Source organism: Pelmatolapia mariae, linkage group LG10_11 (genome assembly GCF_036321145.2).
Source record: "Pelmatolapia mariae isolate MD_Pm_ZW linkage group LG10_11, Pm_UMD_F_2, whole genome shotgun sequence".
NCBI lineage: Eukaryota > Metazoa > Chordata > Actinopteri > Cichliformes > Cichlidae > Pelmatolapia > Pelmatolapia mariae.
Window position 1 is genome coordinate 52724755 of NC_086236.1, and position 12864 is coordinate 52737618.

At 41.7% G+C, this 12864-nt stretch overlaps 1 protein-coding gene across 4 annotated transcripts in view; it reads left to right on the plus strand.

The window, feature by feature from the left end:
* Positions 1-12864, plus strand: part of oxr1a (oxidation resistance 1a) — a 169768-nt gene that overhangs the window by 129663 nt on the left and 27241 nt on the right. For 3 of the 4 annotated variants that reach the window (XM_063487689.1, XM_063487690.1, XM_063487688.1), the window contains 2 exons: positions 6284-6391; positions 7980-8093. The exons of the other annotated variant lie outside the window; for it this stretch is intronic. In XM_063487689.1, the coding sequence (XP_063343759.1) occupies positions 6284-6391; positions 7980-8093 (222 nt within the window). The remainder of the gene's footprint in view (positions 1-6283; positions 6392-7979; positions 8094-12864) is intronic. 4 annotated transcript variants of the gene reach the window in all.

The following is a 12864-nucleotide window of genomic DNA, read 5'->3' on the forward strand; positions in this document are numbered from 1 at the left end:
CATGCGGATCCTCACTACTGTCATAAGGAGTCCAAGAGCAGTTGTTAATCACAGAGCTGTGTGGAGGACTTTTAAGATGGGAGACCTACCTGTCACCACAGCCTCTCTATGTCTTCCTTGTGGTTCCCCTTCAGTGAGTTCCCTTCTGTACTGAGAAAAGAAAAGCAAGGAGTTGCTTCATAGTGCTTCCGTTGAGGTTGCTTTACTAAAACTACCAACAAGTGTTGGCTATGATGACACCTGCCTCTGGTGGTGTAACAGCAGATGCAGTTTAACTAAGGTTCCCACAATTCTGAGGGCAGTAAAATAACTTTTTTGTCATTTTAACAAGCAGTAGTGCTGCCTCAGTAGTAAGATATGTGTGGTTCGCATTAATTAGAGATAACTGATCTGAAGTTTAGGAATGAGCTCAAACCTCTAGCACTCTTCTTCCAGTCCAGATTTGTAAATGCCTATTTGCTCCACAGATCCACTTCTTCTAGTTTCTGCACCACACCCTCCTTCCCCTTATTTTCTCTCTAATTCTGTCTGGCCAAGCTTGTTGATTCATCGATTTGCATTTGTGGTTGTTGCTATTGAACAGTGACCTTAAGGATAAACTCCATAAACAAACGTTGCATGAATATGTAAAATGTATGGGCAAGGGTATAGTATATAAGTATAAATAATACTTATATACTATAATAACTATAAATAAATAAATTTGAAGGGTCTGTATTTCTGGTATTGAAAGGTTTCTGTTTCTGGTAAAATTGTTGTCCATATCCCATTGCCCAGTCGTGTTTGAACCTTTGTTTGTATGTAGGTAAGCAGTCCAAAAGAGGGTTGAGTGCTAACTACTGCATCACTGTGCCACGCAGTGCACAGGACAACTTAATACGCTTTTTTACCCCATTTGACCGGTGGGTAGAAATGGAATTGTTAACCTTGATATCGACTGGCTCTGCTGGTAGCTAGCTGCTAGTAAATCATCTGTTACCCCAGAATGTTACCACATCCATCCTGTTCATAATACTGCAAATATGCAAGTATTTCAGTGGTTTCATCAGTGAGCCTCAATCAGTGATAGTGTGATAGTGACATAACATACATTTCTTAAAATGAAGGGGCCAGTTTGACTGATGTCGTGTTTTTTGATCAGCAGTGCAAACCCAACGATAACCACTAATCGTAATCACTGTGCTGTCCAGTTTGACTGTCCAGTCAAACTGAGCATCGAAGTCTTACATCAAATTTAGCATTTTTGCTTAGAAAATGATTGTAAAGTTATCAAGCTGTTACTCAGTGAATCATCAACCATGATCACATTGTTTTTAACCAGAATTTTGTTTTTAAGGCAGTTCTTGAAAGGCCTAGGAAGGTTGTTTACATGCAGTTTGAGACAGTTTCTATAAGTGGTACAAAAATAGATTAAAACTGTGATCACATAAATGGTCGTGTTTCAGTAATTACCAGCTGAAAACTGAAATTATACTTCTTTTCTGTGTTTGTAAGCTTCATATTTATTTAATGTTTATCTTCACGTTGTTCCTGCTTATCAGCTAAACACTTTGTCTTTGGTTGGTACCTTGTAGAAGTCCTGCTGTCTGTGAGTTCGATGCTGTTTGTTCCTGTATTTACTGCCTGTTTGCTGTACAGCTTTCATTTATCTTAATCTCAATTTTGATTGAATCATTGAATTAAATCTGGCGTGATGAGCAGGGACTGAAAATCTAAAGGTATCCAATAGCATTTTGAAATATGAAGGATACTTTTCTAATTTGATTTGTTTCTGAGAAAATGAACAAATCAACATTTAATAAAGCTGGATGATTGAATCAGCTCGGCAGACTGCTGTATTATTATGTATCTCCCTTTTTGACCCTTCAAGGGAGATGTTTTTGTGGAACAGGGCAGATCTGGATACAAACTGACATACAAAAATACACTTTTGGATACATATTTCACATGTATAACATACAATTGTCTGCATACTTCCTCACTGAAGCTGGTGGAAGATATTATTATTGTTTTGAATTTAGAGTATTATGTTCAGAGTAGTGTATAAACACGTAGAGAGTGAAAAGAGGTGAGCGAGGAAGAAAGACACAATGAAATTATGGGAAGCCTTCAGCAGCCTAGGCCTTTTGCAGCAAAGCCTTGGGAGGGTTCAGGGTCACCTGAGCGAGTGTTAACGATAAGCTTTATAGAAGGCTAAAGGAGAGCTGCCGATACAGGTTTGCATCATCTGTGGTATATTTCTGCTTACAGTGAAACCTGTGACTGTCACCGAGCCAATCCATACTGCACAATGCATTGTGCAGTACTGTTTTGTTGGGTTCCACACATTGGTGAGTCAGGAGGACTGCTTCCCAGCAGCGTGACTGACCTGGTTGACCTTATTAGTTTGTTCCCTTCCAGGTAGGACAATAAAATCCCAAAGTCTGGGTTAGCACTCAGCATACACTCTCTCAGCCCAGATTAGTGTAACCCTGGCTAATTCAGGCTCCACTCCAGCAGTCAATAACAGTGATTCAGTAGTTAATTTGTCAGCTTCTGAGATTTCTGACAATTTTCGTGCAGGTTTCGTTTCAACCCCTCTCCGGCTGTATATTGTTGAGCTTCCAGATACGCTCTCTCACACTCTTTTAATTGCTCAGTAGCGGAGGATGTTCCCACCAGTAAGTGACCAGTATCACAAGGTACATCAGCTCCAAAAGCTAATGAGCTGTGCTATGGACCCCAAACAAGTGACCCAGCAGTGTTACTGTCACTATACGTCTATGATAATTAGCCTTTTGCTAGTCAGCTCTGCAGGATTTCTGCCATCGTTATCTACTTTTCTCAGATGACTTTATTGTCACTTACTCTAATAGGGTCTTTCTGGAGATAGTGGGAGCCCGATATGTCAATGGCTTCTTCTTAAGTGGGTGATAGGATGACTGCATCATCAATGAAGTGTTTTTACTGAAACATTTCAATGTTTTTAACCAATTAAAATAATCAGAGTAGTTCTAGTCAAGCATGGTGCTGACACTGATGAAAGTTGATTAGTGTTCGATCGACATGCAGCACAAAGGAAACATGTCCAGGATTTTTCTGGGCTCAAAACAGGACATGGTGACTGAGAGTGAACATGATTTATGCACATGTCATTAGGTAAAGAATGTGTGTAACCTTAATTGACAAAAGTCAAAGCATTTTCTGTCATTTTTGAGCATTTGATAAGCAAAAGTAAAGGTGGGAAAATAAACCCTGATAATAATAAAAAACTTGTTATGTGTATCCAACAAAAATTCGATGGATACAAACATGTTCTATATGATGTAAAACCCATGATGTCCCAGAGCCTTTTACCCAAGTTTGCAAGTCTGTTTATTATATTTCATGTTGTCCTGCACACTTAGACAAATTTATTTCCGTCAGCTGAGGAGCTGCACATGAGTGTATCATACTGATGTCCTATTGCAGTGCGGCAAAATATCCACTTTGCAGTATATTGTATCGCTTCATCTTGTGATGTTATTATGCAATACAGTGGCACCAATTTGTGAATGTGCTAAAGAATGCAGTGTTAGTGTTTCATGAAACGCAGTTTTTTTAATGGTTTCTAAGTTTGTGTATTTTCTGCTTGTGACGAGCTTCTTCAGATATAACATGTGCAACTGCCTCACTCGCAGTGGTTCCGTGTTACTAATGTTCCAGCTTGTGACTGTGCTCTGTGTGTGTCTCTGCTTGCACATCTGTCTGTCTGTGGAGGAACATCTTCCTGAAAATAGTCTGTCATGTCAGGAATTTGAAGAAGCATGTCATTCCTCTGTGCTTTTCTAGGAGTGTTTCCATAGATAAGAAGAAGAACGACCGAGTCGGTCCCATGACTGCTGCACTAAAACACACAGTGTCATTATCCTGTCCTAATTATGCACAGTTCAGAGTCAGCCTTGCCTATCTGGTTTTTAGGGGTTCTCTCCCCCGAGCTCACTTTTTTCTTCCACATGCTCTTTCTGCCATGGTTGTCATCCTTATTTGGGAGCTAGAAACTCCCACTGGGCATGTTAGACGCTTAACTAGTTCTGACTCTTGGTGCACATCTTTCTTGTGTGGATTTTAACTGGTAGAGACATGCAAACGCACCTGTGTCACACTGCAGGATGCTGCAGCTGAGCACAGAGTGCCGCCACAGCAGCACAACAACCTGCATGATGTTGAACATCAAATAACATGAAGCACTACAGCTTCTACCGCTTGTTTTTTCCCCCGCTTGATATGGTTTAGGATGATTTGTTTAGAAAATAAATAAAAGTTGTTCACATAAAGCAGCTCTTTGAGTCCAGCTCCTCAATTATGAGCACTGGCTGGTAATATTTGATTTACATTCAGTGTGAATGTTGTTGAATTTCGAGCTATTGATAACACAAATTGTTTTTGGATAACGGCAGAACCATACTTTCTTATATAGCAATTGCACTTTTGACACATTTAGCTACCTTGCATCTGAAACAGCCCAGTGAATTTGAAAACTAACTCAGGTGCATAATAGCTGATGGCCCGATAGCCTGGAGCCACTAAAAAAAACTATGTTGGGCAAGTTCATTGGCCAGCCAGCCATTCAGCTCAGTGAGAGTGTAATGAATCGCAGTAAACTGTCATTAATGTTTTTTTTCTTTCACCTGGTTCCATCCATCCATTCGCTTCCGCTTATCCTTGTCAGGGTCGCGGGGGGTGCTGGAGCCTATCCCAGCTGTGTTAGGGTGAGAGGCAGGGTACACCCTGGACAGGTCGCCAGTCTGTCACAGGGCTAACACACAGACAGGAGACAACCAATCGCACTCACATTCACTCCTGCATTCACACCTATGAGCAATTTACTGTTTCCAATTAACCTAACCCCACTAACTGCATGTCTTTGGACTGTGGGAGGAAGCCGGAGTATCACAGTAAAAAAAAATGTTTTTAAAGGCTTGTCAGTTTGTTTTGCACACCTGGGTTAAGAGGAAGCTAAAATGAAAGTTGTATGCAGAGGAGCTGCTTGTTAAGTTTGCCACCAGCTTTAAATTTGGCAGATTTCTTGTAAAGTTTGCTTCAAGCTGACATTAACCACCCCGTCTCTCTCTCGAGTAGCAATTCCTGTGGCATGTAGCAGCACGGCAGTTTCGCTACTATATTTATTTTAAAGCTTTAGGTAGTAATTGTTTCTCTGATACAGATTTATGAATATATAAATCTATTAATAAATTATGCTATGTATCTTTGAAATTAAGCTAGCAGTTTTGAAGTAAGGAATTTACTTTCTTGTTGACTACTGACACAGTAATGCTGCAGTCACACTAAGGAAGACAGTGGTTGGAGACCGTGGCACTACCAACATTAATGCAACCATGTGTAATAAACTTCAAAAAGGTTGCTTTAAAGATGGGGGCCAGGTCTGCACCCACTCACAGTCAGGGGGTATCCTCAGAGTGATTTTGGTAACCAAACGGCAGGAAGACTGCTGTATTTGTGTGATAATGCAGCGATTAACTTTCTTACTTTTAGCTTATTCGAGTAGTCTACATATTTTTTCCAGTATAGTGGACTAGGACAAACACAGTCTTGAGCCTGTTTATCATGTTAATTATGCTTTAGCTGTTTTATTTTTAATTCTTGGAAAAAAAGGCAGCATCTTTTAAACAGTAAGTTGCCACTCTTAACCTTGTGGGGACATTTGAATTAGCAGATCTTAGATGCTAAGCTGTGATTAGTGTTTTCAGGAAGGGGTTTAGTGAACGTTAGATTAGAAAACCTACCGAGAAAATGGAAAAAAAGGTACAATAATTGTTTTTATTCATTGTTGTAGTCTTTGTCTGTGCTAACAAATAAAACTGCTTCTTGTTTTTGAATGAAGAAAACTTGCTACACGAGTGGTTCACAGGGTAACACAAGACTGCTGCTGACATTCGTGTCAGTTCACATTTCTGCTTGCAACACTACATCCCATGGGAATCTATTTCTGGTCAACAGCTGACAGCTTTAATCTGCATAACATCCCAAAATCTAACATGCAAAACACAAGCCACATTAAAGAAATCATCTCACAGCTCTTCTCTTCAGTTATTCTTTATCCATCTGTCATCATGCATGTATTGTGCTCCGTGTGTCAGTGTGTACGTATGTGAACGGCTGAATGAGATATGCATAAAAAGCAAGGAGTGCTGTATGAGAGCCCATTTATGCCTTCATGTCTGACGTGCGCAGCTGTAAAGAAATGCCCTGAGCCGGAGCAGCAGTGTGATTTTTCTGTCCTCTCTCTTGTTTTGTGGTCCAGGTGGAATCGCGGGACACGTTGAACAGCATTGCGCTCAAGTTTGACACCACACCCAACGAGCTGGTTCAGCTGAACAAGCTGTTCTCCAGAGCAGTGGTGCCTGGCCAGGTGTGACCCGCCGTGCACGCCTTCACTGATATATTCAGCTGCATCACTTCATCACTGTCCTACAGCAGCCTCACATCCATCCACAGCCACCCACTGACTGCCTGATCTCATAATGACTGTTTTTGACAGTTCATAATGCATTCGCAGAGCTCTAAACATTTTCTGAATGTAGCTGGAAAAACTGGAGATTTTAGGGAGCATTACATGCTGCATGTGTTTAGCCCTCTACTTTCTCAAAGCCCCTCGCTGACTCACTAACCACATCCCTATTCTCTGTATCCCTCCTTAATTGCCTGCTAATTACAGCATCACTTGTCCCATTAGGATGTAGTTCATTGCAAAAGACCTATTTTGTTTCTATAAAGGAATAATGATACGTCTCCCAGTGACGCTGTAGTTCCGACAACATGACACAAACTACCCATCTTTAGCCTGCTAAACACGCTGCCAGTTTCCACGTCTTTGATGTTTCCTTCCCCAGCAATAGAGCCAAATTTGAAATCTGTTTTTTTTAAACGGGGAAAGTGACAAACATCCAAAATGATATTTTGTCTCTGTATTTCCTGGCTTGAAAATCAGATCCGGTCGAATGGAGATGAGCCACATACGCCAATCCCGCTGGCATCCCACCCTTTCTCTGTCTCTCTGCTCTCGGCAAACAATGCAGAGTTGATCTGCGTCCAAACAGTAGGGTGCTGACAGCACTTACTGAACCTTAGTCTCTACTTCTACTGCTGAGACAGAAGCTATACCACAGCAAAAGCAGCTCCATGGTTTTTACCCTGAAGCTTTATCTACATTTCAGCTCAAAATCCCTCCCTTGTTGAGACCAAACATCAGAAGAACCTTATATAGACTTAAGACTAAATAAAAACCTTAGTGCAAAATGTCTAACACAAAAAACTAACCGTTTTTATTGCAGTGCATAGTGCAGATGTCACTGCAGAGGTAGCACTTCATTAGAAGAAAGTCTGCCTGCCGGGATTGATTTTTCCTAAAAAAAAATAGTTTGCATGATGATAGAAATCTGCACCTAAATATGGAGCTAAAGCTAAGACACAATTAGGTTGCCTTAACATGACTGGCTGGCCTTAATCCAAAAGTTGCAAAATTTCCCTGTGAACACCTGCAAACGATATTATGTCCAACCTCACCAAGTAACCCCAGGTAGCATCTCATCACTAGTAGCTGCTTATTATTATTATCAGTCTCCTTTCTGTATTTTCTAATACAACATACACAAATTTAAAATAACTGGCCGGAATAGAATAAATACAATCTATCAGCATGGGCTTCATTTACAATATGTATCTTTTAAACATCAAATCAAACACACATAAATTCTCCGTCTCTGATTGCGACACACTGACTTACCTTCATGACTGTCACTTTCCCTCCATGTGTTAATTGTGTCATCATCATGAAACTGTTCACTTGATTTCATGTTATTTGCCTTGTCACATTTGTTGAGCTGTGTGAGAGTTTCTCTACCTGTTGTCTGTGTGTGCGTGCGTGCATGTGTTTGTCTTTGGTGTGAGGTGCACAAAGGTGGTGCTTGTGTAAATACAGACGTGGATTGTGTTTGCAGGTTCTGTACGTTCCTGACCCCGAGTGCGTCTCCAGTGTCGGAAGCTCCCCTTCCCTCAGTCCCATCAGCCCCTTGTCTCCCACCTCCTCAGAAGCTGATTTAGAGAAGGTGACGGTATGTAGACCACACCTATGACGCACAATCTCACATGCTGGGAACGTTTTCCTGTACGGGTAACTAGTCTTGTCACGTGTCACTCTGATCGCCTCCCAAAGTGAAGAGTTCACTCTTTCTGTGCTGCCAAACACAGTGAAACAGTGTTAGCCTCTGTGCCTCTGCTGCATATGTATGGTATTTTATCACTCTAAGCACTGAAGTTGACAGGTGTTACATATATTTGCATTAGCTTGTAATGCGAACTGCCTGATGAACTGGAAAGAGAGCCTAAAATTCTCTTATATTTGGCTCTTAAACAGTCCTCATCATCTCAAAAAGTATTTGTGGAGGGCTAGTAAGGGAATTATGTTGATGGGGGTTTTACAAAACTATTAACTGCAGGAGCTTTTTTCCCATTGTTCTGCAGTTTCTGCAAGGACGCGATGACATCAAAGTTTGAGCAATAGAGCTTTTGAATTGAAGCCCCCTAGAAAGCCAAATTTTAAATCTAGTGCCTGCACTTCCTGTGGTCACCACATATTGAGCTATATTGTAAAGGTCTTTTTTATTCTTACATCACACCAAATTTTATGTCAGAATTTTAATTAAAAGCATGACCAGTTTGCTTTTGCAGCTTTTTCATTGTATCTGAGAGTAAGTACACTGGAAGCGCTAGTTTTAGACCATAAGGTTCCATGTGTGCCCAGTGAGGAATATCATCTGTTGATAAATAAAACATAATGGACCTCAGCTGTGCTGCATAATGATACAACAGTAAGCTTGGACATTTCTGCCCCCTTACAATCACAAGGCAAGTATAACAGAGACAAACAAATTTCTGTGTTTTTTAATTAATATATGAATTTCACAGTTAGTTGGGGTTTTTTGGAGGTGACAGGAGAATGTTTTGGCTAAAGATAACATTAGGAGCACATTCATCTTTAAATATTAATTCTACCAGCTACTGAACAGGCTGAATCATTCATCCATCAACTGAGTCACTGATTTCTTCTATCACAGGTGCATAATTAGCCCTCACAACATGTTCCTGAAAGTATGTCAGCTGTAGTTTTATTACTAATGGGGAGTTTGAGATGATTTGAGTTTTTGAGATGGTGTGCGATCCTGCTGGAAGCAATTGTCAGAAGATGGGTACACTGTGGTCGTAAAGGGATGGAAAAAGTCTGAGACAATACAGCAACTGTTAAATGATGCTTAGTCGGACCTAAGGGGCCCAGGGTGTGTCAAGAAACTATCCCAAACTCCATTACACCTCCCTTACCAGCTGGACCGGTTGTTACAAGGTAGGAAGGCAGGTCTATGCTTTTGTTTTGTTTAAGCAAAGTTCTGACCCTACCATTCAAATGACTCATCAGACCAGGAAACATTTTTCCAACTGTGTTTTAATCCATAATTTTGTTTGTTCTCTCAGCTCTTTTGTACAGCTGTAACAAGTGTGTATTCCTGTTGCCTTCTTATCCTCGAAGTAGTCTGGCCATTATCTACGGTATCAACAAGACATTTTCACCAAGTGCGCTAGTCTAGATCAGCAGTCTCTGAAATACTCTGAAATACCAACACCCACATCACGTTCAGAGTCATTTGAATCACTTTTCTTACTCATTCTGATGCTCAGTTTGAACCTCAGCAGGTCGTCTTGACCATGTCTGCATGCCTAAATGCATTGAGTTGGTGCCATGTGATTGGCTGATTAGTATCAAAGTGTGTTTATATTCCTTTCAAGAACATCAGAATGGTGCGTGTGTGCCGTACGAATATGGTTCTATTTCTATTCATGTTTGACCTCGTGCAGCTTGTGGTCTTTTTTTAAGCATGAGGCAGAAATGTGAAATGGGCCAAGCATTTACACAGGGAGTGTATGTATGAAAGAGGCTATTAGAAAAATGGTCTCTGAGCTGGTAATTAGTATCCAAGCTGACAGCACTTTTGGTTTGCTTCTCTACTGTAATTGCGTCGCACGGGGATCAAGATACATGACATTAATGTGGCTAACTAAGCTAGTTACTAGAGCAAAAAATATCTCTGCAATACCCCTTTAATTCCAGCAGTAGGGATTATTTCTAACATAAAGCCATATCTGCATGCTGTCGTCTCTCTTGCTACTTCCTACTTCCTCCTCGTCTTCACTAGCTGAACATAAAGCATGTAGAAAAGCTGGAGGTGGGTTTGTGTCTGAAGTGACTTCAGGTCTGGTCCAGTCAGCCGTACACATGCTGGCCTCGCAGCTCTCAAGGCCAGCAGTGTGAGCCATCTCCCTCGGGTACTGTGTCTGCAGCATCTGAATGAGCCAATCGTTAAGCACCACTGAATGCTCAGCGGTCCCTTAAGAAATATTACTGTTTGCCGGTCTCCATGGAAACGTCGGTCTTGTTTTGCCGTTTTTGTAAGAGCGTGGATACTGCAGGTCTCTGTCACCAACGCGTTCACTGGCACTCCACTTGAGTTTTGATGCCCTCCCACCACAAACGCTCTCCCTTTGGTCTGCTCTTTCCTCCTGTTGTCCGTTAATTTCTCCATAGTTGCCAAAAGAACACCACCACCCCCCAACCAACCATTTACCACTTATCTATTTAGGTCATTGCCAGTGAGAACGGGAGCATATTCTGCGGCTCTCGATGGGGGAAGGATCAGAGACATGGGCTGTGACTGCAGAGAAATTAAGCCTTTAAAAGTGATGCCGTGTCTGATATTTAGAGTAACTAATGAACGGAGCAGCTCGCTCTCTCCCAGACAAGCGCTAGGCAGCAATTATTCCAGGCAGAGGAAGTGTGCTTGGAAGGCAGAAGGGAGGAAACGTTACCTCACTCAAAGTGTCAACTCAGTGCGTGTGTTTGTCTGTCTGTTAGCAAAAGTACGTGTCTGTATCTGTCAGCTCTGTATCTGCCTGTCTGGATCCTCCAATGCCTTCCACTTCCTGTGTGTGTGTGTGTGTGTGTGTGTGTGTGTGTGTGTGTGTGTGTGTGTGTGTGTGTGTGTGTGTGTGTGTGTGTGTGTGTGTGGGTGGGTGGGTTAGTTGGTAGTTATATAGAAGGATGTGGCATCCAGGTGCCGTTTGGAAGGAAGGACCTTAATAACCCCCCACCCCTCCCTCCGCTTCTAAATCCCCAGCATCTTTTAATTACGAGCCTATTTTGGTGCTCGGCACGCTTGTCTCAATGAGGATATTATCGAAATGAATGGTTGTGGGAGGTTTATAGTAATGGCAGTGCGAGCAGCAAATAGCTGGTATAACCCTGATGAAGATGAGTGCCCTGAAGAGAAACTACTTTCTGATTTTTCTCTTTGAGATCATGATATGAAAAGCAGTCAGATATGGCATGAGATGTTTAAAAAGCCAATTAGATGTTCAAAATAGCCTCAAAATATTAAGGCCCTGTTAAAGTTCTTTGCCTGCAGAGTGTTATGCATTCATATTGATGTTATGTATATTTTGGGAATGCTGAGTTTACATAAGCCCTCAAAATCACACGCAGCAATAAGCCAGAACATGTAGATGTTGGGAAAGGATCTACATGTATGTAGATCCTTTCCCAATAAGCTGTTGGTGCTTAACGTGATATCAAACTAGCTTCTGCGTGCTAAGGCTCAAACTCTATGAGGCTTTTGAGCTTCACCGGTGCTGTCTGACATCGTGGCTGTGACGTTATCATCTTTAAGGTTGTTAAAATTGCTAGGTGGAACCCCAACACGTTATTAGTTTAAGTTAGCTGGTGGTGTGCTGTTTAATGATGGTGCTCGTCTATGCTCTAAATTCCCCCACAGAGGTTGAGGTAAAAATACAGTACTCGGATATCTAGACTGCTTAGTGTTCCTAGTTTTGTCCTGTCTGATACTGAAGCGAATACTCTTCATTTTCCATTATAGGAAAGCAGAGGAGAAAAGAGTGGCTATTTATAACAGGTGTCACATCAAAAGTCTATAGAGTATCTGCAGCGAAATGTGAATCAGTCATACGCTTTAATGGACTTGTTTAACAACAGCGCCCATGCTTCAGTGAGCGAGGTAAAAGATTTTACCATGCAGTTAGATTGTTTAGTGTTTCTCTGACGGAGCTAAAGGCCAGATCAGTCAGCGCTGAAGAGTCTTCATGCTCTTGGTTTGCCTGCTGGCCTGCTGGTACTGGCAACAGAAAGTAACACATCTTGCAGGCATGGATCGTTGGCTGGCTGTCTGACTGGGTGTGTTCGTGTGCATGCATGTGTATGCAAGCTTGCATGTGTGCACGGTTAGCTGGCTGACTTTCTGACTGGCGGTCTTACTGTCGATGGATTATTTGGCAGCCAATGGTTCATTGGCATAGTTGCTCTCTGGTCATCTGTGTGGGCAGGCGTGCTTTCTTTATCCTTTCCAGACCTTCCTCGTGCTCATACTGACACACGCACACACTTATTCACCCTGGTGGTGGAGCTACTACTGTGACCTTCTCTGTGTCTTCCTCTTTTGGCAACAGTTTTACCTCCCGCCTTCCTTCCTTCCTCTCTTGTACTTGGACGTGATCTAAAATTAGTATTGAAGGAAGTGCAACCAGTTTAGGTTACCTATTTATCTTTTCAATCTCTGAAAACCCAGCACCTTCTACACCTGCTGTATTTTAGCACCAATCTTAAGATTAACTTTAAAAAAAAGGATCTTATGCTGGTAGATTCATTATATCAGCTCAGCAAGGACTGTAGTACTAGATAGTACAAACGACAGTACACATTGTACTTGAGGATTTCTGGTTTCAGGCAACTATTGTGTGCTCTCTCTTGCAGAACCCACCCATGCC